At 51.7% G+C, this 25037-nt stretch overlaps 2 protein-coding genes across 8 annotated transcripts in view; one reads left to right on the top strand and one right to left on the bottom strand.

The window, feature by feature from the left end:
- Positions 1–5080, top strand: part of PTK2B (protein tyrosine kinase 2 beta) — a 122841-nt gene extending 117761 nt beyond the window's left edge. For all 5 annotated transcript variants that reach the window (XM_047717514.1, XM_047717510.1, XM_047717515.1 and 2 more), the window contains 4 exons: positions 1154–1200; positions 1912–2049; positions 2301–2381; positions 3946–5080. In XM_047717514.1, coding sequence (XP_047573470.1) covers positions 1154–1200; positions 1912–2049; positions 2301–2381; positions 3946–4161 — 482 coding nt within the window. In that variant the 3' untranslated portion in view covers positions 4162–5080. The remainder of the gene's footprint in view (positions 1–1153; positions 1201–1911; positions 2050–2300; positions 2382–3945) is intronic.
- A 53-nt stretch (positions 5081–5133) lies between these two features.
- On the bottom strand, positions 5134–23053 carry CHRNA2 (cholinergic receptor nicotinic alpha 2 subunit). 3 transcript variants are annotated; one of them, XM_047717516.1, is made up of 7 exons: positions 22775–23053; positions 16981–17214; positions 16133–16284; positions 15685–15729; positions 12060–12169; positions 8336–9350; positions 5134–7175 (listed from the first exon to the last, which is right to left on the bottom strand). In XM_047717516.1, the coding sequence occupies exons 2-7, from the start codon at positions 17087–17089 to the stop codon at positions 7050–7052; spliced, it is 1557 nt and encodes a 518-aa protein (XP_047573472.1). In that variant the 5' UTR covers positions 17090–17214; positions 22775–23053; the 3' UTR covers positions 5134–7049. The 3 variants fall into 3 exon arrangements, with proteins under 3 accessions (XP_047573472.1, XP_047573474.1, XP_047573473.1); XM_047717518.1 differs by lacking the exons at positions 15685–15729; positions 16133–16284; positions 16981–17214; positions 22775–23053 and having other exon boundaries at positions 8336–9214; positions 12060–12161; XM_047717517.1 differs by lacking the exons at positions 15685–15729; positions 16133–16284; positions 16981–17214; positions 22775–23053 and having other exon boundaries at positions 8336–9345; positions 12060–12146.
- Between the last annotated feature and the right edge of the window lie 1984 nt (positions 23054–25037).

Genomic DNA, 25037 nt, shown 5'->3' with positions numbered 1-25037 from the left:
ATCTCCTCTTGCCTTTGGAGACCTTGGTGGCTCTTCCTTCCTGTCCTCCCTCCGTCTGTCGAAGGCTGTCTGTGGGGGACAGTAGCTCCACCTGCCTCTCCCAGCTGGTGCCTGTCTTCCCTACACCCCGGAGATGGGGGAGAAAGGGCAGGCAGGGGCAGCTGAGACCACAGGGCCTTTCCAGAAACTGCTGCTAAAAGGGGAGCAGGAAAAGCCAGTGGTGAGCCAGGCTCACCACCCTCCCTGTAGGGAGGGTGCAGCTGATGGTGTTGGCGATGGGGATGATGACAGTGATGACAAGAACAGCGACCAGTGACAGTGACAACAGTCACAGGAAACTGAACACTAGACAAGCATGGGCCCAAGTTGCTTGCAAATGTCAGCTCCAACCTCCTGCAACTTGATCGGGTAGATACAATGAATCATGTCCATTTTACAAAAGACGTGAAACTAAGGCACAGAAAGGTCAAGTAACTAATCCAAAGTCACACAGCTAGTAAAGAACAGAGCTGTGATTAGAGCCCAGGCCATCTGGTTTTAGGGTCCCTTCTGAGTGAACCCTGCTGTTTAACAGATGAAAAGGGTGGGCCAGGGAGTGTAAGTGAGCTGCCCCAGGTCACACGGCTGTCTGGTGGCAGAAGGTTAGAAAGTAGAACCAGTCTTCCGGCTTCCATTCCCTCTCAGTCTTCCAGCAACTCCACAGGGCTTGCGCGTGCCTTTGCTTTTCAAAATGTGGAGTGAATAGTGTGGCTCCTCTGCTGTTTCACTTCCTGGACCCCCAGATGCTCCAAGTAGACCATCAGCCCCCTTAGCTGCTCTGGCACTGCTGAAGTTCCTTCACCAGTGTCAAGGCCAGAGTGTGTGCTTGGGGGCCACTATGAACCCTGCAGAAGCTGGAGCACCTCCTGTAATCATCCCATCTCCACTGCAACTGTAGCTTTTTCTGTCTATCAGATGGACGGCAGTGCTTAACTGTGGGGGGGGGGGTGGCAGGGAGCCCAGAGGTTATTTTCCGGAAACACCTTCAATCTTAGTTTCCCTGGGTCTCCTGGTAGCTTAGGAGAAGGGGTTGGCTTGGTTATCAGCCAGCAGGAAGGGAAGGGTCAGGGTGCCCAGACCTCCCCACCACACTCACTCTCCCTCCCCCTTGCAGCGGAGTTCACGGGCCCCCCACAGAAGCCACCACGGCTGGGCGCGCAGGTATGTGTTGGCGGGGCCGAAGTTGGTAATGACTTTGAACCAGGGCTCCCCAAGACACAAGGCCAGGGGCTGTGAAGATTTCAGAGGCCCTAAGAAATAATCCAGTCCAGCACCCACATTACATAGCTGAGGCCCAGAGAGAAATACCTTGTTTAAGGGCATATAGTGAATTCATGAAAAAGCAAGGGGAAGCCCAGTCTCCTCATCTCCTGTGCCCCCTCCCTGACCTGGAGGAAACCTGACTGATCCAGCCCTAGGAGCAGGAAGTGTGGACTCCCTTCCTGTCTCAGGCTGTCCCCTTGGCTTCCTGCACCCACACTGTTCTTGCAGTAGCCTGGGACCAGGTGCTGGCTTTTCTTACTTTGGAACAGTGGTTGTGAGCCTGGGCTTCCATTAGAATCATCCAAGAAGTTTCGAAAACCGCCCAGCCCCCGAACTCAGGAACCCAGGTGATGATCTCATTGGTCTGGTGTGAGACCAGCCACCAGTACCATTTCAAGGCTCCCTGACTGACTTATCTGAGAACTACTGCCCTGAAAGCAGAAGGGAAGGATGCACCCCCCAGGACAGGGCATCATTATTTCAAAGAAGAGTCTTTTCAGATTTGGCTGGTGGCTGTGTTGACACCAATAGTGTCTGCCCAAGAAAGAATCTCAGTGTCCCCCAAACTCACGACCCTCCCCTCTGGCCACTTGCTTTCCCCCCCCCCAGTCCATCCAGCCCACAGCCAACCTGGACCGGACAGATGATCTGGTGTACCTCAATGTCATGGAGCTAGTGCGGGCTGTGCTGGACCTCAAGAACGAGCTCTGTCAGCTGCCTCCTGAGGGCTATGTGGTGGTGGTGAAGGTGACAGCCATGGACAGGGCGGGTGGAGGCTGCCCCTTCTGGCCCTGAATGGGAGGGGGTGGCGCTGGGCTCCCTTGTCCGCCCAGCAGGTGCCTTTCCCAGAATTTCCCTTTAATGCAAAGTGGCTGGTGGGAATTTAGTGCCAGGGAGTTGACGGGGGCAGCTGCTGTCCTAGGAGGGCTCCTCCCTGGGGAAGCACAGCTTTCTCCAAAAACAAGAGGTGATTGCACCCCCACCCCTCTCTCCCACAGAATGTGGGACTGACCCTGCGGAAGCTCATCGGGAGTGTGGATGATCTCCTGCCCTCCTTGCCATCGTCCTCTCGGACAGAGGTTGGTGTACTTCTCCCAGACAGCGTTGTCGGCAGTCACTTCTGCCCTTCGCCTTCACCTGCGCCAGCTGCGTTTCACACAGAACACTCAGGAGGATCACAGGGCGGCCTCCTGTCTGTCTCCCCACCTTCCGTACACGTGGCTCTGCACAGCAAATCTGAGCGGGACCACGGGGAGGGCGGGGGAGGGGGGAGGGTGGAGAGCCGGTGCCCAGGAACCCAGCCAGCCTCCTAGGGGGAGTCTCCCCGTTTAAGTCTTAGACAGTTGCGGTGAATCCGTAATGCACAAGGGTGTGCAAGGGAGGACAGACCTTCCCTTTGCCTTTTCCCTTCCCATGACCCTTTATCTAATCACCTGCCACACTAAGGCTAAGTGTGCTACAGTACTGGGGTCCTGCACTTTGCAGGTGTGATTAACTTAAGGATCCTGAGATGGGGCAATCGGACTATGCTGCCTTATCCAAGTGGGTGCATTGAGGCCCAAGGGTCCTTGTAAGAGGGTGTCGGAAGCGGACATCCTTTAAGAGTCAGAGAAGGAGATGGAATGACAGAAGCAGAGGTTGGGATAACATCACTGCTGGAAGGATCCACAAGCCAAGGAAGGCAGCAACCTTTAGAAGCTGGAAAAGGCAGGGAACAGATTCTCCCCTTGAGTGTAGGAGGAGCATGGCCCAGCCATGCCCTTGACTTTAGCCCCATAGGACCCATTTCCAGCCTTCTGACCTCCAGGAGCAGAAGAGACTAATTTGTGTTGTTTTGAGCCTCCCCACTGGTCATGGGCTGTTACCGCAGCCATAGGAGACTCTGAACATAGTCAAAAGCTGAACACTAGCGTCTTGGAACATGGGTTGGTTGTCTGCCTGGGAAACCAGTCATGGGGCTCAGCAGAACCCACGCCCTCCCGCCAGGCTGTGTGAGCCACCGACTCCCAGCAACACAGCTCAGGGGATGGCCGCATGACATCACTGTCCCCACAACATGTGACTGTCCGAGACAGGATGCAGGAGGGCCTGGGCATTTCCCCTTCCTCTGGGTGACAGCAACAGCCCATAGAGGAGCCCCAGCTGGTGCTGTCCCTTCCCTGTTAGAGGTCCTTACCCTCCACGTGATGGCTCCGTTGTTCATTGCACTGGGGAGTATCTTGGGTGCTGAATCTGCGCTCTTAGCAGTGTGCTAGGCACTGGGATGTGGTGGTAAGCCAAACCCTACAGCTCAAGCCACGGTCCCCGGGCTCTTGAGTTGAAGGTAGACAGCTAACTAATGAATAAGGGCACCTGTCGCCCGACGTTCACTCTACCCTTGGGTCAGCAGGAGGGGGTAGAGCAGTGAAGGAACGGTCTGTGGGGCTGCGTCAGGTGGAGCTAGGATGGAGTGGGCTAGGGTCTGGGGCATCTGCAATGTCTGTCTCCAGGCCACATGGGGCCTTGGATCAAACTTGTCCCCCAGAAAGCTTGTGATTGCCTCGGCCAAGCCCAAACAGGATACTTGCACGGCTTCCCCATTCTCCAAGCTTAAACGTCACCGCTGCTCAGGCTCCCAGCCTCTCAAGCATTCTTTTCTTACAGATCGAGGGGACCCAGAAACTGCTCAACAAGGACCTAGCAGAGCTCATCAATAAGATGCGCCTGGCCCAGCAAAACGCCGTGACCTCCCTGAGTGAGGAGTGCAAGCGGCAGATGCTCACGGCCTCCCATACTCTGGCCGTAGATGCCAAGAACCTGCTGGATGCAGTAGACCAGGCCAAAGTTCTGGCCAATCTGGCCCACCCGCCCGTAGAGTGATGGAGGGTGGGCGCCACCTGCCTGCATCTTCTGCCCTTGCCTGTAGTGTTCCCTCCCCTGCCTCCCCCTGGCCCCCGCCTTGCCTTCGGTCATGTGGGTCTTCTGGGGAAAGGCTGTGGGGAGGCCTCCCCTTGCCACTTTGCACGACCCCCTCCCCCCACCCAACCCCAGACTGTGCTGCTCAGGCTGCAGCTGGACAGAGGGGATTCAGGGCTCTAGATGCCTGAGGGGCGGGGCAGGGGTGTGTGACCAAGAGGGCTCAGAGGGAGCCCTGCTGCGGCTGGCCGCTCCCTCCTCACACCCACCTGCTCCGCTGTGGTCACACTGGTGCCCCTAGTGGTCACGATGGCTTTCTGCAAGGACATGGCAGGTCTACTGGAGCCAAGCTATTCCTTCCTGTTCTGCCCATGGAGGTCCTCGGATGGACCGAGGGGCTGGGGAGGGGCTTTCCTTTGGGGTTGGGCGGCTGGCGAGATGAGGGATGGGCCTGGCTTTCTTGTACAGTGTATATTGGAATTTATTTAATGTGAGTGTGGTCTGGACTAACAGCCATGTGCCCCCTCCGAGGTGGGGACCTGGGACCCAGTCCAGGAACAAGCTATTGGGAGTCTGGGCACAAGGCGCTGTGTGGTCTACACACCAAGCGTTGCGGGGGAAGGGGAGAGATGAGGCCAAAACAGTACTCGGACCACAATCTGCTCTCTTCCCTGTGCCCTTTCTCTCTTCCCTGACTTCGCCCCTTCCTTCTCTCCCTCTTTTCTTACTTCCCCTTCTCTCCCCAACCCCCACCCCAACCCCCCCACCTGCCCAATCCCCCCCCACTTTCCCGTCAGCCCCACCCCTCCTTTGTGTTTGTGCAAAACACTCTTCTACCTTCTTTCTATTTGACTTGTGGATGAATTAAAATTGTACCATTTGCTTTGTGGTTTGGTTGTTTTGTTTGCTTGACCTGCTCTTTGGAAGGGTGACGTTGACCTTGGGCCACTGCCCTGGAAGAAATTGATTGTGTTCTGTTGGGCGTAGGTCAAGAGCCGACACCAGGCTCGAGCACGGAGGGGTGCGTGGTGACACCAGGGGGCTGTGGGGTAAGGTGTGGGCTCCAGGCCCTTCTCCCCTGCGCCTGACCCAAGGGTGACTTTCCAGTGGGGACCAAGGGAAGACTCTTCCCTCTTGCGCTGCTGTGTGAGGAACACCGATGGCACTCTCCCAGCTGGCATGCGAGCCACTGGAGTTCAGGGGGCTTGAATGGTCCTGAGAATGCTGAGGAGGGGTCCCACAGCTGAACGAGCACCAGCCTTAGCTTTATTTCATCTCTTTACTCACATGCAAGGTGGGTGGGAGATGGAATAGCATGAAGGAACAACACTGCACCAGGAGATGGGGTCTGGGAGAGCCAAGATGGACCAGAAAGGAGGCTGGGGGACTGCCCCTGCAGGAGTTGCGGGGGTGGGGGGCGTGGGGTAGCCAGAAACCAGATGGGCGGCTGAGCAGGGGAGTTTGGGGAAGAACTGAGGAGTAGGGGCCTGGCCTGGGTGTTGCAGGCTTTCTCTGTGTTTGTCAGGGAGAAGTAAGTGGAGTACCCCAAGGCCCAAGGAAACCAGAAGTTCACCCCCTTGGCTTCCTATCTGGGGTCCGCACACCATCCAGAGAGCCAGTGTCTGCTTCTGTTAGTGGCTGAGGTTCTGCTCTCTGAGGGCTGGACAGGTGGGGTGAGGCCTGATCTGGGAGCAGGAGCTACCCCCAGGCTCCAGCGTGTGGCTGCTGGCTGTGGATTGCTAGATTCTGAGGTGCAAGGACTCCTGGGCTATCCAGAGCGGCTCAGAAGCCACTGCGGGACTTCAGGAGGGACTGGGAGGCCAGGCTGGGAAAGGAAGCCGTCCCGCAGCTTCTGCATTTCCACAGCAGTCGAGGTGCAAAGCAGCCCAGCTCACTCCCTTCAGTCACTCCGAGCAAAAGTCCTGCGGGCTGGCCATCACCTGCCCCGTGAGTGGGTGGGAGGAGCAAGCTGCAAGCTTGAGTCAAGGATGACCCAGGATACCTTCCTGGTTTGTCAATGTGCATTCAAGGACAGATGGCAGGGACCACAAAGTGGCCAGACCTCTTGGGGCCAGCTAGTGCGGAGCCCGTTTCCTGCGGGAAGCTGAGGGGGTGTTGCTACAGGTGAGGGAAAGCAAGGGGTTCAAGTGAGCTTCTAGGCAGGTGGGATGTCCCAGCTACTTGCATCCAGCCACACCTCCCTCTGCCACCCAAAAGGTCTGACCTGTACCTTTTACCCCACTGGGGCCCTGCTTCCCCCTTTCCTTCCAGGGAGGGTCAACCAACGCTAGACCTGCAGGATCAGACTCAAGATACCCGAACCTGCCTTTCCAACCTCCTCCCATGGCTCCCACACTGGAGCCCCATCTCAGCCTGCCTGTTCCAGACACCTTGGGCTCATTCTTGAATCCAAAATGCTGTTCACAGTCCTTCCACCCCCTGAAGCACCCTCTCCTCTCTTCCCCATGCACCCATCCCTGGAGGTCTGTGCATCTGCCCCCTGGATTGCCCCTCGTGGTCCTCCTGTTACTCAGCGTCTTCAGGGCTCCTGTAGGAGAAACTTACATGGTTTCACATTGTCATCACCATATTGTAACCTTCTGCAGAGCAAGTTCCTCACTTCCTGGTTGCCCAGCATCCAAAACTGGGCTCTGTGCCTGGCAGATTCTCGGCACATAGTACAGTAAGTTCAGTGAATTGACCCAAGGAGTCTTCGATGATGGGGCCAGTGTAGGGACTCCACAGAGAGGCGCTTGCAGTCGGATGGCCTTGAACCCGAAGTTGTACTAGAGGGGGTAGTGGTTAAAGATGGTCAGCAGTGTCACCTTTGGGTCCAAGCAAGGGACAGGAGATCAGATCATTCCAGCCAGGAACGGAGGCAGAAATAGTCCAACTGTCCCCAGGAAGCAGACGACGATAAACAACCAGAGGAATATCCTATCAATGACCATGGCCACATACTTCCAGTCTTCCTTGACCTGCACGTGGAAATGAGCTCACTGTGACAGAGGCCAGGCCTTGGGAGAGGGGAAGTGTCCCACCCATGCGCAGCCTCTGTAAGGATGACACTGGGGGCAGCTGTGGCCTCACCGAGACCTGGGGAACCTAAGGTGCTCTCAAGACCCAAACAAGCCTCTCCTAGTGATCCCTGCCCTATCTCACCCCTATTACGTGAGCCAGAGCCTTTCCATAGACTCTCAAATTTCAGATAAGGGAGGCCAGATGTTCTAGAACCACCAAAGGGCATGGACCTTCCCGGCGGGGGAGGTGCAGCGATTTAAACTCAATCCCCTGGCAGTTACAAAATGGCGGAGACTGTGCCCCCACCACAGATGGCCTCTCCCTCACCCCACCCCCAATCCCCCACCCACTGCAGGAGGTGGAGCCACGGAGGTAGGTGAGGATAGGTGTGGCCCTGGGGAAGTCTGGGCAGGTCACAGGGGGCAGGGCTTTGTGGAATTTGGCCTCACCACCCAAGCAAGCAGGCGGGGTTATCTCCCTGCTCACCGGTGAGATAACGATTAATTTTTCCTAACCACTCAAAACGGCCACCCACAGGCCTTCCATCCTTCCCTAGTTTGGTAAGAAGAAGTCTGTGATCCCAAGCGGTACCTGCTGACCTACCTACTAAGGATGGGCTTGACAGGGGCTGGGGCCGGGAGCCCACCGGGTACAACCAAGGTTCCTCAGGCTTTGTGGGTGAATAGTGACTTCTACAAAATGCCCAGAGCCCACAAACGAATAGAATTGGGAGGAATCCATCAGGACAAAGGAGGAAGGCTGAGGATGCAGCAGGCTGACTTACTTGGTTTATCGTCTGGTGATATTCCCTTCGCCTCCCTCTGTCCCCTTCCCCCACCACCTATAGGGTGACTGTGCCAAGAATGGCACGGGGAATTTCAGCCTCTGAGATTCCTCCCTCTCTGGCTTGTTATTCCCCAGATAGCCTTAGCTGGGGTGTTCTTGGCTGCCGTTCTGCCACCTGCCAGCTAGACGTCTTTTATCACAGTTTAGTTCAGACTCCTGAGGGCCACAACAGAAGGAAATGAGCCCCCATGGAGGAGACTGGGTGGTCTAAACACCTTGAGACGAAGGACAGCCACCCAGAGGAAGAGCCCCTCTCCCGGCCCCAACTCACTGAAGAGTCAGCATCCTCAGATCGCAGGTGATCGGCGATATAACGCACACCTTCCAGCGCCTTCTGTATGCGAGGTGACAGCAGAAGCCCACCCTGCTGCCACCGGGCGTCTGCCTTGGGACCCGAAGCCCCTTGATGCCGACAACCATGGCTGCAGAGGACACCCAGGCGGGGCAAGGACTGGGCTGCCCACACCCATCTGTCTTCCTCCTCCTCTTCCTCCTCCCTCTCATCCGCATCCACGTTGGTCTCCAGCCAGTGGTAAGAGGAGCCGGGCTTCAGATCTGGGGGGTGCTGGGGCTCCAAGGAGGGCAGGGGCCGGCTCATTAGCAGCCACCGGGGCACACAGCCCAGAAAGGCCACCCGCACCCAGTGGGGCATCGTGTGGGTGCTGGGGGAGCGGTGGTGGACATTGAGGACAAAGACCGTGATGACAATGGAGAGCGTGACAAAGACCATGGTGAAGAGCAGATACTCGCCGATGAGCGGGATGACCAGGGAGGTGGAGGGGATGATGTCAGTGATGAGCAGGAGGAAGACAGTGAGCGAGAGCAGCACAGAGATGCAGAGCGTGATCTTCTCGCCACAGTCCGAGGGCAGGTAGAAGACGAGCACGGTGAGGCAGGAGAGGAGCAGGCAGGGGATAATGAGGTTGATGGTGTAGAAGAGCGGCAGGCGCCGGATGACAAAGTAGTAGGTGACGTCGGGATAGATCTCCGCGCAGCAGTCGTACTTCTTGGTGTTGTAGGTGCCAGTGGCGTTGATGATGGCCCACTCTCCGCTCTCCCAGTAGTCCTTCAGGTCCACCGTCTGCTCCATCTGCTCCAGGTCGATCTTGGCCTTGTCGTAGGTCCAGGAGCCAAACTTCATCTTGCAGTTCTGCTGGTCGAAGGGGAAGAAGGTGACGTCGATGCTGCAGGAGCTCTTGTAGATGGCGGGGGGCACCCAGTGCACGGTGCCCGTGGAGAAGACGTGGGCCTTGGTCATGTGGGTCACCGCAAACTCCCCATCTGCACTGGGGAGAGGAGAGGAGCTGGGGGGCCCGGCTCAGCCCACCTGCCAGTGCCAGGCACCCGAATGACAAAGCCGGACCCGGCTCAGTTGTCGTGATCTGTGCAAGTGCGTGAGGCTCTCCCAGCACACCCACACTCAGAGCTACCTGCGTTGTCTTTCAAACACTATCGTTTTAACGACAAAAGCAGGAATTTTGAAGAATATAGGAAAAGAGCAAGAATTTTAGAAACAACCGCTATTAACATTCTGATATTATACATATATATGTCATCTATATTTGAGTGCCACACACATCATATATTTAATTTTCTACATATTTATGAACACATGGGACAGATAGTTATATGGCCTGTTTGTGTTCACTTAATATTTTAGGGTGATTATTTCTATTTTCTCCCCACAGCAGATGGGGAGCAAGGCCCTCGTCTAGGGTCACGTCTTTTCCCACCTGAGATCCTTAGCTCCTGGCTCAGAAGAGACCTAACACCTTTGCTGGTGAAGGAAGCAAGTTCCTCGACTCCATCTGTGTACTGGGCATTTCTGCACCAGCCTCATCCGCTAGGGCCTCTACACGAGCTGTGGGGGATGGAATGTGAGGCACAGGCCTGCCCTTAAGGAACCACAAGGAGCCACGAAGAAATGAGATGCAGCCCTTAACACCTATAACCCAAGGGGGTGGCAATAGCACCCCAAGGCAGTCCACTTGGGGTGGAGCGGGGCGGGGGTGGACATCCCTTCTGGCTGGAGTGAGCAGGCTCACCCTTAAAGTTGCCAGTGGGATGGGTGGAGAGATGGGGTGGAGAGCACACTAGTGGAGAAAAGGCAGGGAATAAGGAACAGAGGAGGGGAGAGACAAAACTCAGTGTGTGCTCAGGCTGGGGGTGGCAGGGGCAGGGGGCAGGGCATAAGAAAGGGTGGTGGGAGATGACACTGTGGCATCATGGCGCTAGGCATCCAAGGGCCCACCAGGGCTCTGGGAGTACTGGAGGAACAGTGGCCATTTGCTGGGACTTCCTGAGAGCCTGATGGAATGGTGCTGTGGGCCCTGGGTCCTAGTGTTCAAGGAGCCTTCCTTCTTCCTCCAATTTCTTAAAGTCAAGGGAACCAGAGGAGTACACGGGAAGACAGACTTCTTTTCTATGGAGAAGTGCCAGATTAGGGATTGGAAAACGGGAAACTCAGAAGGTTGGAAACAGGAACTTTGACAAACAGGTACAAGTCAGGCCGAAGTTTAACCTTCTTTTTTGGTCACCACACAGAACTACCACTAGATGGCGAAATGTGCCCCATTTGGAGGAAAGGCGCAATTTCCTTGATCCTCCTGTTTAACCTGGAGTGGAATGTCTGGATGAAGGAGACCCTTCTTTAAATGTCTGCAAGAATTTGGTTTGGACTTTTGTCCTAGCCAAAGAGTCTCCTGTTATTATCAAGGGACACTGGTCGAAGCTTTATTGACGGTCCAAACTTTAGGTTGTATCTGACGTTAGGACTTTGATCCGGACTTTCCTGCCAGGTGCAAAGGGAGCACAACTATAAGGATCTTGGGTGCTGGCTCGGGGTTATGGCTCCGCATAAAGATATGCAGGAAGGGGTCCGTGAGTCCAGTGACAGCCGCCAACACCAGGCACCTGCAGCTAGACCTTCTGGTAATCCGTGCTGATCTGTGTGTTTATGGACGCAGCTCAGGAAAAAGGGCTTTGGGTCTGACCAGGACTGGGCGATATAAAGGAATCATTGTCATGACTTTCTCTGAAGACACCAAAACTCAAAAATGGATCTGTCCCCCTTTATTTTTTTGTTTCAAGATAGTTCTTCCAAATTCGGGTCAAATGAGTTAGAAGACCTAGACTGCATGTGTATCTTGGCAGCACAACTTCCAACAACATTGAAAATGCTATCTTGTGCTCACAGCTCCCAAAGGACTGGGGCTGGGGTGGAGGAGTTATGGACACACAGTTCATATCTTCCAAAATTATTTGACCATACGACTGTTTTTCGTATCTATTTGTATCTCTGAGAATGGGTGCTCCTTAGAGCTCCACATTAGAAAACACCGTTAGACAAGCATAATGTCAAATACTTTTCAGGTTTTGCTTTCTAAGTGAAGAATTACCTGACACCAAACAGACAAATGAAAGACTAGGTCTCTATCTTTTTTTTTTTTTTTTAATTGTGTTGTTGGTGTTCAGTGGGACTCTCTTTCGACTCCCCTGCCTTTTATCAGTGTCTCATCATTGTGCTCAAAAATGGCTCCTTTTTTGGTCCTGAATGCAAGGCAACTATAAATAATGTGAGTTTTACAAAATACCCACGCCAAGTGAATTCGCCCCTTGAGGGTGCTCCCCGGGGATGCTGCTCACGGTTCCAACAATACCACCATCCTGCAAAACGCCCACCCTTCGGCATTGCTTTCACAGTCTACACCACCCGATTTTTCAAATACCACTTGGTGTGGGCAAATCCGTGTCCCATACACACAGCACCATGTGCTAATTTAGACTGGGTGCTCAGTAAGTTTTGGTGGACGAGTGTGAGAACAAAATGGAAGAAACTAAGGAATCAAGAGGAAAGGAGGAGGGGATAGGATGAGTGAGAAGATGAGTCGAGAAGGAGGCAAGGAAGCTGAGACACGAGGGGGGACCACCCACGTCCAACCCAGCCAGGCTTCACGATACCCGCCCTTCCCAGGAGCCTCCACCCGGCTTCCTACTTGTTGTAGAGGACAATGTCAGGGATCCAGATCATCTCCGAAGGGACCCGGAGGGATGTGATGTTGCCGAAGTCAGCCGGGTTCCAGTGCAGCTTGTAGTCGTTCCACTCCTATATGTGGGAAGGGAAGTCCCATCACCTGGCACCGCCTGTCTTCGGGAGCACCCCCCCACACACAAGGGCCTCCCCATACCCACAGAGGAGAAAGGGCCGTGAGGCCGGGACAGGGGTTGGAGCTGGGGATCGGGAGTCCAGCCTGGGATAACCAAGCCCGTTTTGCCCCAGCTCTGGTACTCAAAGTCCTGGGCACAACTGGACAGTAGGTCCCGCTCGTCCCACCTCCAGTCCTCCTTCTGCCCCCCTAGTAGGATGATGCTGGAGAGCCACCTCACTCATTTGTAGGAAAGACGTTTTTTTAATGCCTCACAGTTTACAAAGGATTTGTACACCCTCCATCTCAGAAGAGACTCCATGGGAGAGCTGGGGAGGGAATGCTGGGCAGGCCGAAGTATTTCCCCATTTGAACAGGTAAGGAAACTGAGGACCAGAGAAGTGAAAACACCCAGCCAAGATTATGTGGCTGAGACTGGGGAGTCCAGACCGGGAAGTCCACAGTGACTTATAAACTGCGTTCCAGAGCACCCCCGCCCCCCTGGCTTGGGAGACCCAGCAGGAAGGGGAGGCTCTGGGCCCCAGCCTTGGTTCCAGTAGCAGGTCCAAGCGAATTTCCTCCCCAAAACCAGGATAATATTATTCATTCTCTGAAATGTTCCTTCTCGGCATCATCACAAGTGGTGATCAATGTGGATTTGCCTACATATTTATTTAATGCTTCTTTAAGTTCTACCAGCCAGGGACAACAGCTGGTTCACTCTGGCTCCCTAGCACTAAGCCCTGGGGAAATGCTCAGGAAACGTGTAGCTCAGCAATGAAAACAATGCCTTCTCCCTCTAAAGTTGTCTGGTTCTAGCTCTGGGAGGGAGGGCTTCCCACCTCCCTTCTGGACTTGAAAGAAACAACCAACCCAACAGATAATGACTGGGGTTGCCCCACAAGGCTGTCTTTGCCTCCCAGGGCCTTTTCATAATTAAAATAATAGCTACTAGCATCTATATACCTAGTTTTGTCATAGGCCCTTTAGATGGTTGTTTCCAATCTTCACAACAACCCTCTGGATAAGGATGAAGAGAGTGAAGTGTGGAGGGTACACTGCTAATAAGTGGCAGCATTGCTACTTGAATCCTGGCCTCCCCGACTCTGAGCCTGCCCTCGTTCCAGGGGCCATTTTGCTTTTGCACATCTTCACTAAAATAGTGTCGTAATGCACCCTTGAATAGGATCCCACGATGGAAGGCTTTTCCCCTCCAAGGATAGTTGTGTGACGTTTACACAAAGCATCAACCTGGTAGGGGTCCAGGAAGGAGTGAAGGGAAATAGCATTTTCAGGAAGCAGATGCATGAAATGAAGAGCACTGGTCTAGCTCAGTGGTGTGGTTCCCAAACTCCAAGCACCCAATTCCCAGGTTCATAATTTTTGACAATATACCTGTGCTGTCTGTATCATCATGTACTCAGTTTTTTCCTTCAAATTTGTTCATGATTTTTAAGATCACCTGAATTTTGAAATTTTACATCAGGGACTTCACTAGAAAATCCACTAAAATATAAATGTAAGACGATTACAAAAGGATCAGCAAGGCAAGTAAAACCATCTCACGGAACATTGTTGTTGGTACCCAAACCAGGCTTGGGGAGACACTGGCCCAGCAGTGGTATTGATAGCTCACCTGTAGGGGAAGGCTTAGGTGCACAGAGGAACCCAACTTGCAAAATAAGGAAGGTTTAAAAATTTGTAAAATTGTCAGGATTTCTCAGGACATTGACGAACAATTTTGAAAGGGATTGGGCCTCATCGTTGTATTCCCTTCCCCCCAAGTCCATCATCTCTCAAGCTTTCAGGCTTCAACCAACATTTGGAGGGCCTCTGTACCCATGGGTTATAGTAATTGGCAATTAGTTGCCAATGCAGGCAACGGAGGACACTATCCCCATTTAACAGATGAGGAACTAAGATTCTGATAGGCTGAATAACTTGCAGAACATCACAGGTTAGTCAGAGGGGCTGCTGGTTGGCCTGACTCCAGCTCTCACGCTCCTTCCTCTGCTCTCCATCCCAGTCCTTGAAGCCAGGGACACCAGCCCTGGAGGGTGGGCGGCAGGATAATAACCTATCCCAGAGCTGGTCCCTGCACTGCAGAACAGTGTGGCTTCCCAAGTCCCGTACCGCTCTGGGCCTTGATTTGTAAATCTGTAAAGATGAGCCGTGTGACCTCCTGGCAGCTGCAGGGTGAGCAGTGTCAGAGCGATGGACTCCATGGCTCTCTCCTAAGATTTCAACTATAAACTCCATGGCCAGTATACAGCCCTGGGATCATGCGAAGCAAGGCGTTCATTCAAAAGACTCAAAATAGTGATGCCAATCCCAGTTTCGATTGTCGTGGGTTTCTGAGTGCCAGCCTCTGAGAGAGGAGATGGTCAGTTTTCTAGTGGGGCAGGAAGAGGGAATAGCGGGGGGTCAAGGAGGCAGAGGGCTAGGTCCTCTTTCTCATTTTCTCCCACCTGTCTACACTTCTGGGCCTAGGGAGGGGCTGGGCAGAGCATGAAGAGGGTCAAGTGGAAAGGAATATATTCAGCCTCTAATAAAGCCTGTGCCCCCAAGTGCTGCCCCCGAGAATGGTACATCAAAAAGGGCCACACATTCTTTGCCAGGAGTGATGCTGGGCCAGTTTTCAGACCTTAAGAAACCAGCAGCTTCATTTCCTATCTCTTGGGACCCTTGCTCTGGGGTCTCTGAGCTTCCAGGTGAGGCAACCAACTCCCCTGCTGGAGAAAGACCCTGAGTATGCCTGAAGAGGGTGAAGGGCCCAAGTGGGCCCAGCTTCCAGAACCTTCCAGAGCCTTCCAGACATCCCCACTAAGGAATGGACATAAGTGACACTATCTTAGACCCTCCAGAGCAGACCAGCCACGGGTTAAATAGCACCAAGTAACACCAGTAGTTGCCATGCAAAGCGGAAGAAACCACTCAAACTCCTTGCCATAAAACCATGAGATATGATAAACTGTCACTTTATGCCATTAAGTGTTGGGGTGGTTTGTTAAGCATCATAGACATGGAACACCCAGCATTCTCCTGCAGAAGGAGCCTGGGGTTCCGAGTTGAACACACCTGGGGCCCCCCTTTTCTAGCTGAAATGCACTCTGCTTCAGGCTTTCCTTAGCTATAAGTGGGCAGAATGAAACCTTCCCTGGGTTTTCAGTGACTACTCAGAATGAGCTGATCAGCAAACAATGGCCGGCATGCAGGAAACGCCTACCCCCAGGAAGGGGACGCCTAGGTTCTTGTAGGTGACCTTCTCGGGTGCCAGACTCAGAGTCTCAGTGCACACCCCCTACCAGAAGCCATCTGCAATCAGCCAGCTTTGGGAGCGTCCCAAGCGGCAACTCTCCCCTGAAACGTGAAACGTGAATTCAGAATCCCTCTGTTTGTGAGACAGTCCTGGGAAGGTCTGGGGTCCATGGGCTCCCACCCCGACTCTTGCCTCAACCAGGGAAGCGGCTCTCACCTGCTTTAGCCAGACGTTGGTGGTCATCATTTGGTTCTTCTCATCCTGCCCAGTGGAAAGAGTAAGAACAATAGAGCAATGGAGCCAGCCCCCCAAAACAGGGTGGAGTGGGATGGGCTGATGCAGATCCCCTATGCCCCAGAAGGACCTCTCACATGACACCCCAAGCCTAGCCCAACCCTCCACCCCCTCCTGACACTGCCATCCTTATAGATCCTTCAGGAGCACACGGGCCCCTTGGGTCCTCTGGGTTTGTGTTGAGTGGAACAAACAGGGCACCCAGACAACCCATTGCTGTGGATCAGCGCCCTCTCAGGAGGGTCTCCAGGGCTGGCATAGTGGGATGGAGAAGGGCTGGAGCTGGGAAGGGGGGAGGAAGGACCCCGGGAAAGGGACCTGTGGTCTGGGGGCTGATCCCAAGGGGGAGAAGCATGGGGGACAGGCGCACCACATCGATGAGCTGGGCAATTGACAGCCCGAAGCGCACGATCACCACGTCCGAGGTGTTGGGGACCGGCCGTGCCCAGCGGTTGTAGCCCCTGAAGAGGTGTTTGAAGAGGCGGTCCTCAGCTTGGGTAGGGGAAGTTCGCTGTGCCAACCCTGTGGACGGGAAGGAAGACAGGGGTCTTCGGGAGTCCATGGTGGTGAGTGCCTGGGTCCTTCTCCCGTTGAATCAAAGCCACTCAATCTCAGTTTCCTCATCTGTAAAATGGGGATGCTATCCAGAACCTATCTATCTCTAAACACTGCTAAGAATTAAATATAACAGTGTCTAGTGGAGCTTAACCAAAGCAAGCAAGGCATGCTTGGAGCTCAAGAAATGGCACTTACTCTGTGACTGTTAGATAAGAAGGCAGGGGGAAAAGTGCTGGAGAGGGAGGCAGAGGAGTGGGGTGGACCTGACCTGGAGACAAGATGCAGCCTTGAACTAAGGAGCCCCAAGGACAGCAATATGGGGGAGACACCTGGTCCATGTGGGGTGAGCAGAGGGAGAAGGGTTTCACACGTCTCTGTGAGCCCTTCACTCCCATGCACTTGCCAACAAACTTCTGGCTAATGCTAACCACAAAATCTTCTGCCACTTCAGGCATCTCCCCCATTTTTGCTGAAGCTGGGGAGCTTCAAGGCGACATGCTCAGACCTGAGATTGCCCCGTCACCTTCCCTCTCTGCAGCGAGCTGCTTGGAAGTCCCCCGTGGCTTTGGCAGCTGCCATGAGGTCCCTGCCGGAGATTCCGCCATGCTGCCTTAGAGCCCTCAGGTGTGACATGATGTCCTAGTGACGACACCCACTCACCTGCCAGGATCAGATGGAGCCACCACAAACCAAGCTTTATCATGGACAGGACCGCAGAGTGGGAGGGGCCCATGGCTTCCGAGGACGAGGTCTGGCTTCCCTTGGACATCAGAAGGAGGGCAGGCAGGGCTGCGCTGGGGCTTGAGGCTCCGACCCGCTTCCCCAGGGAGAGTTCCCGGTGCTAACACGGCAGAGCTCCCGCTGGATTCCACATAGCCCCTCTCACTGTGGAACCTGAGCAAGCCAGGGAAAGGGTCTTAGGGTCCTGCCTCCTTGACACACACGTGCTTTTTTTCCTCAAGCTTCATAGAGCTGAGAAGGGCGGGCAAACAGGCCTCCCAGGCGTAGAGGGCTTGGGGCTCACTGAGGAGCTAACATCTCCCTCTTCCTCTGGCCTGACCTGCTAGACAGAGGAAGGTGCAAGATGCGAATGGAGTCCCCATCGTTCTGGCCTTGGAGCGGGATCTCTAAAACGGAGATGATCGTACCACCGAGGGTGGTCAATGGAAGAATTCAGGTGCTGTTCACAGCAGCCCAGATTTGAAAGCAGCCAAATGCCAATCAGCTGATGAACACGCACGTGACAGATGGCACGTTCATATGATGGATGCCCAGGTCATGAAAAGGAATATAGTGCTGACACCGGCTACAGTACGGACCAGCCTTGAAAACCTGCCAAGTGCAAGATGCCAGACGCACAAAAACGACACATTGTGGGATTCGATGTGTATGAAATACCCAGAGTAGGTAAATCTGTGGGCTCAGAGGGCAGATGAACGGTTGTTGGAGGCTGGGGGTGGGAGGGGATGGGGGAAGGGAGAAGAGGGAGTGATCGCTAATGGTAGAGGGTTTCTGTTTTGGCAGGGGGGTGGGGGGGGGATCAAAATGTTCTGCCGTGATGTAGCGGTGTTGGTTGGACAACTCAGCAAACATACTAAAACTCACCAAAACGTACATTTTTCAAAGGACGACGTTTATGGTAATGTGAACTGTCTCTCAAAAGAGCGGTTATTAACAAGATAAATAGACACCGTCTGGATTAGTAAAATAAATAAATAAATAAATGGCCAAGTCTCTTTAGACTCTAGGGACAACGATGAAGGCCAGAACGTGAATAGGTAGGGTTCCAGTGGCAAGAAGGACAGTGACATGGAAGATGGGAGGGGAGTGTTGCATGTTCCGTAGCAGGGAGAGCTGGAGGAAAGGGTAGTGCCCTCATGAATGGGATCAGTGCCCTTACGAAAGAGATCCCAGAGTACTCCCTCTCCCCTTCCACCGTGTGAAGATGCGGCAAGAAATCATCATCTATGAACCAGGAAGCAGGCTCCTATCAGACACCAAATCTACCAGCACCTTGGACTTGGACGTTCCAGCCTCCAAAACTGTAAGAATAAATGTCTGTTGTTTACAAGCCCCCCAGTCTGTGGTGCTTTTGTTACAGCAGGCCCCATGGACTAAGACAACCAAATTGCTCTTTTCCTATCTTTTGTTCTGTGTATATACAGATCACCTGTGTTATCTCCGGGTACAGAAATTAGAGGCAATTTTTCCTCTTCCTCTTTTTTAAAAAATTTTATTTATTTATTTGTCAGAGAGAGAGAGAGCACAAGCAGGGGGAGCAGCAGGCAGAGAGAGAAGCAGGCTCCTTGCAGAGCAGGGAGCCCCATCTGGGACTCGATCCCAGGACCCTCAGATCATGACCTGAGCTGCAGGCAGATGCTTAACCGACTGAGCCACCCTGACTCCCAAATTTTCTTCTTTTTCATACGTCACTATATTTTCCAAATCTCCTACCATATGTGTCCACTGGGTGTTTTATGTGCCCTCCCTGTATCTCATGGTGGGGGGTGGGGGAAGCAACTGTCATCCCCAAAGTATGTATAGATTTAAGACTCCATTTCTCTAGCACTGGGTGTTGTATGTAAGTGATGAATCACTCACTGAATTCTACCCCAAAAGCCATTATTGCACTGTTAACTAGCTAAAATTTAAATTAAAAAAAAAATTTAAAAGACTCCATTCCTCCAACTGAGTGGAGCGCAAGTCATCAAAATCATCTGTGAAAAATGTGGAAGCAACCCACATGTCCATCCGTGGACGGATGGATAAATGAATGTGTTGTATACATATAGTGAAGTATTATTTAGCTTAAAAAGTGAAAAAAAAATCTGACACATCCATTCCGTAGAGGACATGGATGAAACTTGAAGACATTATGCTAGGTGAAAGAAGCCAAACACCAAAGGACAAATCTTGTGTGATTCACTTATTTGGTTACTGGAGTAGTCAAACTGATAGATCCAGGATAGTGGCTGCCAGAGGCTGGGAAGAGGCAGGGAGGAGAGCTAGTGTTTAATGGGGGCAGAGTTTCAGGCGGGGAAGATGCAAAGCTCTGGAGACGGATGATGGTTGCACAGCAAAGGGAATGTTCTCAATGTCACTGAACTGTGTACTTAAAAATAGTTAAAACAGGAGCGCCTGGGTGGCTCAGTCATTAAGCATCCTTCTTCAGTTCCGGTCATGGTCCCAGGGTCCTGGGATTAAGCCCTGAATAGGGCTTCCTGCTCTCAGCGGGAAGCCTGCTTCTCCCTCTCCCACACCCCCTGCTTGTGTTCCCTCTCTCACTGTGTGTGTCTCTGTCTGTTAAATAAATAAAATCTTTTTTAAAATAGTTAAAACAGTAATTATACATATTTTGCCACAGTAAAAAAATACTTGGGGAAGAAAAACAGGTAATAAATATTCAAAACTCATCCCAAAAAAGAGTCAGCTGTGTTCATGGGAATCACCTCAGGGCTGAGACAAAAAAGAGAACAGGAAACAGATCCTAGCACTGAACTCCTCCCATGGGCCCGGAAGTTGAGATGAAAGTTGATAGGGGCTTGGGAAGAGAAGCAGAGGTCACTACTGTGAGCTCCTTGTGGATGGGAAGCTGTGTCTCATTCACCTGTTATCTCAGCCCCAAGCACAGACCTTAAAACAGGGGTTTGCTTTGTGAATGGTGCCCAGGAGTGGAAGAGGGTTCTGGAAGAATGTATGAGGGAGACCTAGGCTCATGGCTTAGTTTAAGGAGCAAGATGACATTGAACACTTTTTCCATAATCTGATTATTTATTCTTTTCTTTCCTAGTTCATCTTTCCACTGACTCTTCCATGATGGGGACAACAATGTGCCGGGCATTAAGGATGAAGAATTGAGAATGTGTGGCTTTGAGGAGGACACAGTAGAGAAGAAAGGACAGAAGAAAACTTCTGGAATCTCGTCTGCTCATCCACCCCTGCTGTAAGTCATGACTTTACTCATTTTGTCCCATGGGTTTCAACGCCATGCAGAGAGACCCCAAGTTCCCAGAAGTCCCTTCTGAACTCTTTCCAACTGCTCACACTGGGAAGCTCTTCCTTGAGTCTAAGGTTGTGTAAGCACCTGAGAGCCACTTGAGTTGAGTTGGGTTGAAGACCCTGGTGTTGCCAGCAGAGAGGAATTTCATCAGTCCCCAGGGGAAACTGCAAAAAAGGTGTGTTTGTTTGTTTGTGTTTGTTTGTCTATCCTTCTACACTCATTCAAAACCTGACAGTCACTGAGCTCCTTTCCTGGTTCCTTTTCTCTTTCATCCTCTGCCACGGGTGCTTTGGGATTCTCACGTGTCCCATGCCTCCCTAACTGACCTGGAATGTCAGTGACAAATTATTACAACACCGTCTCCAACATCTAGAAGTTTCATTTGCTTGTTAAAATGAAAGGGAGCTAGAAAATTGAATTGTTCCTCTCCACCAGGACATATCTATGAAGATTCACAGCTTTGTTTTTGGTTAGGGGTGAGAGAACAGGACAGGCAAGCACAGGGAAAGAAGACGCCAGGGTCCCCTGTGATGTTATCACCTAGATCTTTCTAAGAACAATTTGCATGTGTGCGATTTTAAGGTTTAGAAAGCACTTTAACACCTTTGACCTCATTGGAGTCTCATATCACCCCAGGAGGGTAAGGGGAAGAGATTTTATTATCTCTTTTGTATAAATAAAGGAAATAGTGACGTTCAAAAAAGATTTGCTCAGGGATGAGCAATAGTTCAAAAGTGGTAACAGTTGGGATTCAGACTCAGGTTTCAGCTTCTAAACTATAATCTGGTAAAGTGTTACCCAGTGCCACTAACTAGAAGGGCAATTCGTATGGGCAACTTATGCCCATACTTAGATCTACAGATCCTTGCACTATTGACTGTCACTGCTGAGCCACTGTCAGGACTGAGGTCGATGGCAGGGAGGTGGTGAGAAGGCAAAGGTGTCCCACTCCACACCCATGTTTGCCTGGATCTAGGGTTCTGAGAGTTTCCTCTATATGCAGATCTACTCACTCCTCCTTCCAACCCATATCATGGTCACAAATCCCACGGCTAGGTATGATCTGTTCCACCTTTCAACAAAGTGCACTAAATAAAAGATTTTCTTTCCCTATTAGTGACAAGAGGAGAAAAAGAAACAGAAATCCAAGCATGCTGAAATTGCATCATATAAAAACCAATCAGAGATTTGTCAGACCCTCTGGAAGAATGCACAAATAAAAGTCAATCGATCCTAGAGGATACAATCCTACAAGATGCCTCAAATTTGCATCCTTTGTAATTAGCCCACGAAGATAATTTCATTACTTTGTCACTGGAAACCAAAGGAGAAATTATCCCAGTTAATTGACAGTAATTAGAGATACCTTCCGCCTAAGAAAGATGTTAAAAGATAAAGAACCCTGGAACCTTTGATCTTTTAAGTAACTGGATTGGCAGGTTTGGGGGAGGGGATGGCTGTGGTGTGACTGTCTGTTTGTAAAGTGGGTCTGGTGAATGGGACGCATAGGGAAATCTACCCAAAAGACACTGCGTATGCAAAAGGCTCAGACACTAACATCCCCACTATTGTTGCTGATGCAATCAAATAACCAGACCACCCCCACCGACCCCTGAGTCCAGGTCCCCTGAAGTCAAAGGAATTTGGCCTCTTTGTCCAACTTCCTACTGCAGCTGACTTTCGGCTTCCCACCCACCAGGTCCTGTTCTAGTCTTTTCACAAACATCACCTTCTCCAGGAAGCCCACTTAGACCCCACCAGCTCCTCTCTGCCATCCAGCACCCCGCCCCCCACATGAGAGTCCCAGCTCTCTCCCCTCTGTCAATACCCCCAAAAAGGCCCCTTGATTAGAGGAAATGATATTGTTTCTTCTTCCAAATAATTTCATGCCAGGGGCTTAGGGGAAAGAGACCATATTTCTAGCTTGTGTATCTGCTCTGCTCCATACCCTGATCAACCACAGAAGCCTAACATCTCAAGGTCAGGTAGAATCTTAAAGGTCATCTGGATTAGCACATCAGCCTGTGTAGGAAACCTCGCTGACAAAGTCCAGCCTCAGAAAAACCCCGGCAATGAAGCACTTGCTACTTTTCCAAGTCAGTGAGTACCACTGATGTCTGTTAGTCTTTACTGAAAGATACAGAATGTTTGCTTCATCAGTAAATAAAGGAAGGAATAGTACAGGGAAGCAGATTTGATATAGTAACACCACTAACCCCTAAGACTGAGCTACCCCGGTAGAAGGGGTTGACTGTCACTGGGCTGTGAACTGCCCTCGCAGGGATAACCGGAAGATGAAAATTCTTCTAGAAGCAGGTGACTTCCAGCATTCTGACATGCTCCCCTCCCAAAGTACCCAGAAGCCACTCATCTGCTAGTATCCCCCTGGACCCCACCCCCACAACGCCCTACCCCCGAATTCCCCGATGCAAGCTTTGGAGGCACCTTTCTTACCGGTGGTGACAGAAGAAGAAAGGCCTTTGAGAGAACACAGAACGAGCCTGGCTTGGAAGTCCCAGTCAGCTGACAAAAGTCCCCCCTAAATGGAAAGGCAGGTGCAAAGCAGAGCAGGGTGACTTCATTTTATGGTCACACTGATGCTGGAACAGGACCCACGTTGGCGGACGAGGGTGACCTGACTCTGAGGGTCAAGCTGGCTTCCTGGGGAGGGCTGGGTAAGTTCTGCAGGCTGGTCAGTTTGCCTGGGCTTCCCGCTCTGGCGGCTGGAGAGGCTTCCTGCAGGTGCTACGGGGGAGGGCGTCACGGAGAGCCAGGCACAAAGGCTTCTGCAGGTAAAAGCCAAAGCCAGTCCACAGGAGGGACTGCTGGCTTGGCCAGCACACAGACTTATGCTCTCGTTCTCTCTCTCTCTCTCTCCCTGTCTAACACACACACACACACACACACACACACACACACACACACACACACACACATCTTCTCTGGAGGGAAGGAGGAGGAGCTTGTACTATTCAGCCTGTGTCCAGTGGGGACAGACAACAGATTTGCTCTTCTCTGTCCAGTACTTAAGATGCGTCTCTCTTTGCTCCGAAGGACCCTGTGCCCCGGGATCACTGCCTGGACCCCCTGACCTCACAGGTGGGGGGATCTCCTGGGTCCTGGGTCTGGGGGTCAAGAGAGCAGCATAACTGCCAGTTGAATAGGAATGAGGATAGAGCCCTCAGCAAGCCAGTCTATGGATCTCTCCTTCCCCTTCTTCTCTGGGGGAAAACCCCTTTCCCCCCCCCCGCCAACTGTCTGCAGGACCCCCCGCTCACTCGTGCCCCTGCCTGGTGTGGTTGCAGCTTGCTTGTCCCCTCCTCAGCCTCCTTGCCAGTGACTTTGCCTTCAGTTCCCAGAGAAGCAAGGTCATCCTCCAAACCATACACAGACCCGTTGCCTCCTTCTCTGATCAGGAGTCGTGTTCTTCCTCCCCTTCCTTCCCGCGCGGAGAAGCTTGGCCCCTGTGATCTTGATGGAATCCCCATCTATTAAATAACCCCAGGTTTTCTCCTATCTTCACCACCCCTCCTGCTGGATCCTTTCCCTCAGCCCATAAATAAGCTCATCCTCCATCCTAAAAACACCCTTTGAGGTCTGCCTCCCCTTCAAGTTACTTGTTCTCTCACTCGTCTCCCTGATTGTTAAAAGCAAAGGCCCCTAAATAACCATGAGGGTTTGATTTCTGATTTTCTCCTTAAAAGCTGTGTGGGTTTTTTTGCACAGTAGAAACCATCAACAAAATGAAAAGGTAACCTACTGAATGAGAGAAGATATTTACAAATGATATATCTGATAAGGGATCCAAGATAGATAAAGAACCATACAACTAATAGCAAAAAATAAACCAACAAAACCCCCCACAAGTAATCTATTAAAAACAGAAATCAAATAGAAATTAAAAACAGAAATCAAATAGAAATATTTTCAAAGAAACGTATAAATGGCCGACAGACACATGAAAAGATGCTCAGTATCACTCATCATCAGGGAAATGCAAATCAAAACCCCAGTGAAATACTACCTCACACCAATCAGTATAGCTAGAATCAAAAAGACAAGAAATAACAAGTATTGGTGAGGATGTGGAGAAAAGGGATCCTTTGTGCACTGTTTGTGAGAATGTAAATTGGTGCTGTGGAAAATGGTACGGAGTTTCCTCAAAAAATTACAAATAGAAATAACTTACAACCCAGCAATTCTGCTTCTGGGTATTTATGAGAAAAAAAAAAGAAAACACTAATTGGAGAAGATACATGCATCCCTTTGTAGCATTACTTACAATAGCCAAGAAATAGAAGCAACCTCAGGGTCCATCAATGGATAAAGAAGATGTGATATATACATACGATGGAATACTACTCAGTGATTAAAAGGGAATAAAATCTAGCCATTCACCACAACATGGATGGACCTAGAGGGATTAATGCTAGGCGAAATAAGTCAGAAAGAGAAAGACAAACACCATGCGATTTCACTTACATGTGGAATCTAAAAAAACGAAACAGACGAACAAGCAAATGGAAAACAAAACAGAAACAGACTCACAAATATAGAGAAGAGACTGGTGGTTGAAGGAGGTTTGGGATGGGGGATGGGCGAAATAGGTGAAGGACTTTAAGAGGTATAAACTTCCAGGTATAAGTCAGTCACAAAGTACAGCATAGGCCATAGAGTCAATAATTTTGTAATACATTTTATGGTGACAGATGGTGAC

The sequence above is a fragment of the Lutra lutra genome, chromosome 2, assembly GCF_902655055.1.
Source record: "Lutra lutra chromosome 2, mLutLut1.2, whole genome shotgun sequence".
NCBI classification, from domain to species: Eukaryota; Metazoa; Chordata; class Mammalia; order Carnivora; family Mustelidae; genus Lutra; species Lutra lutra.
This window is presented reverse-complemented; position numbering and strand designations above follow the sequence as displayed.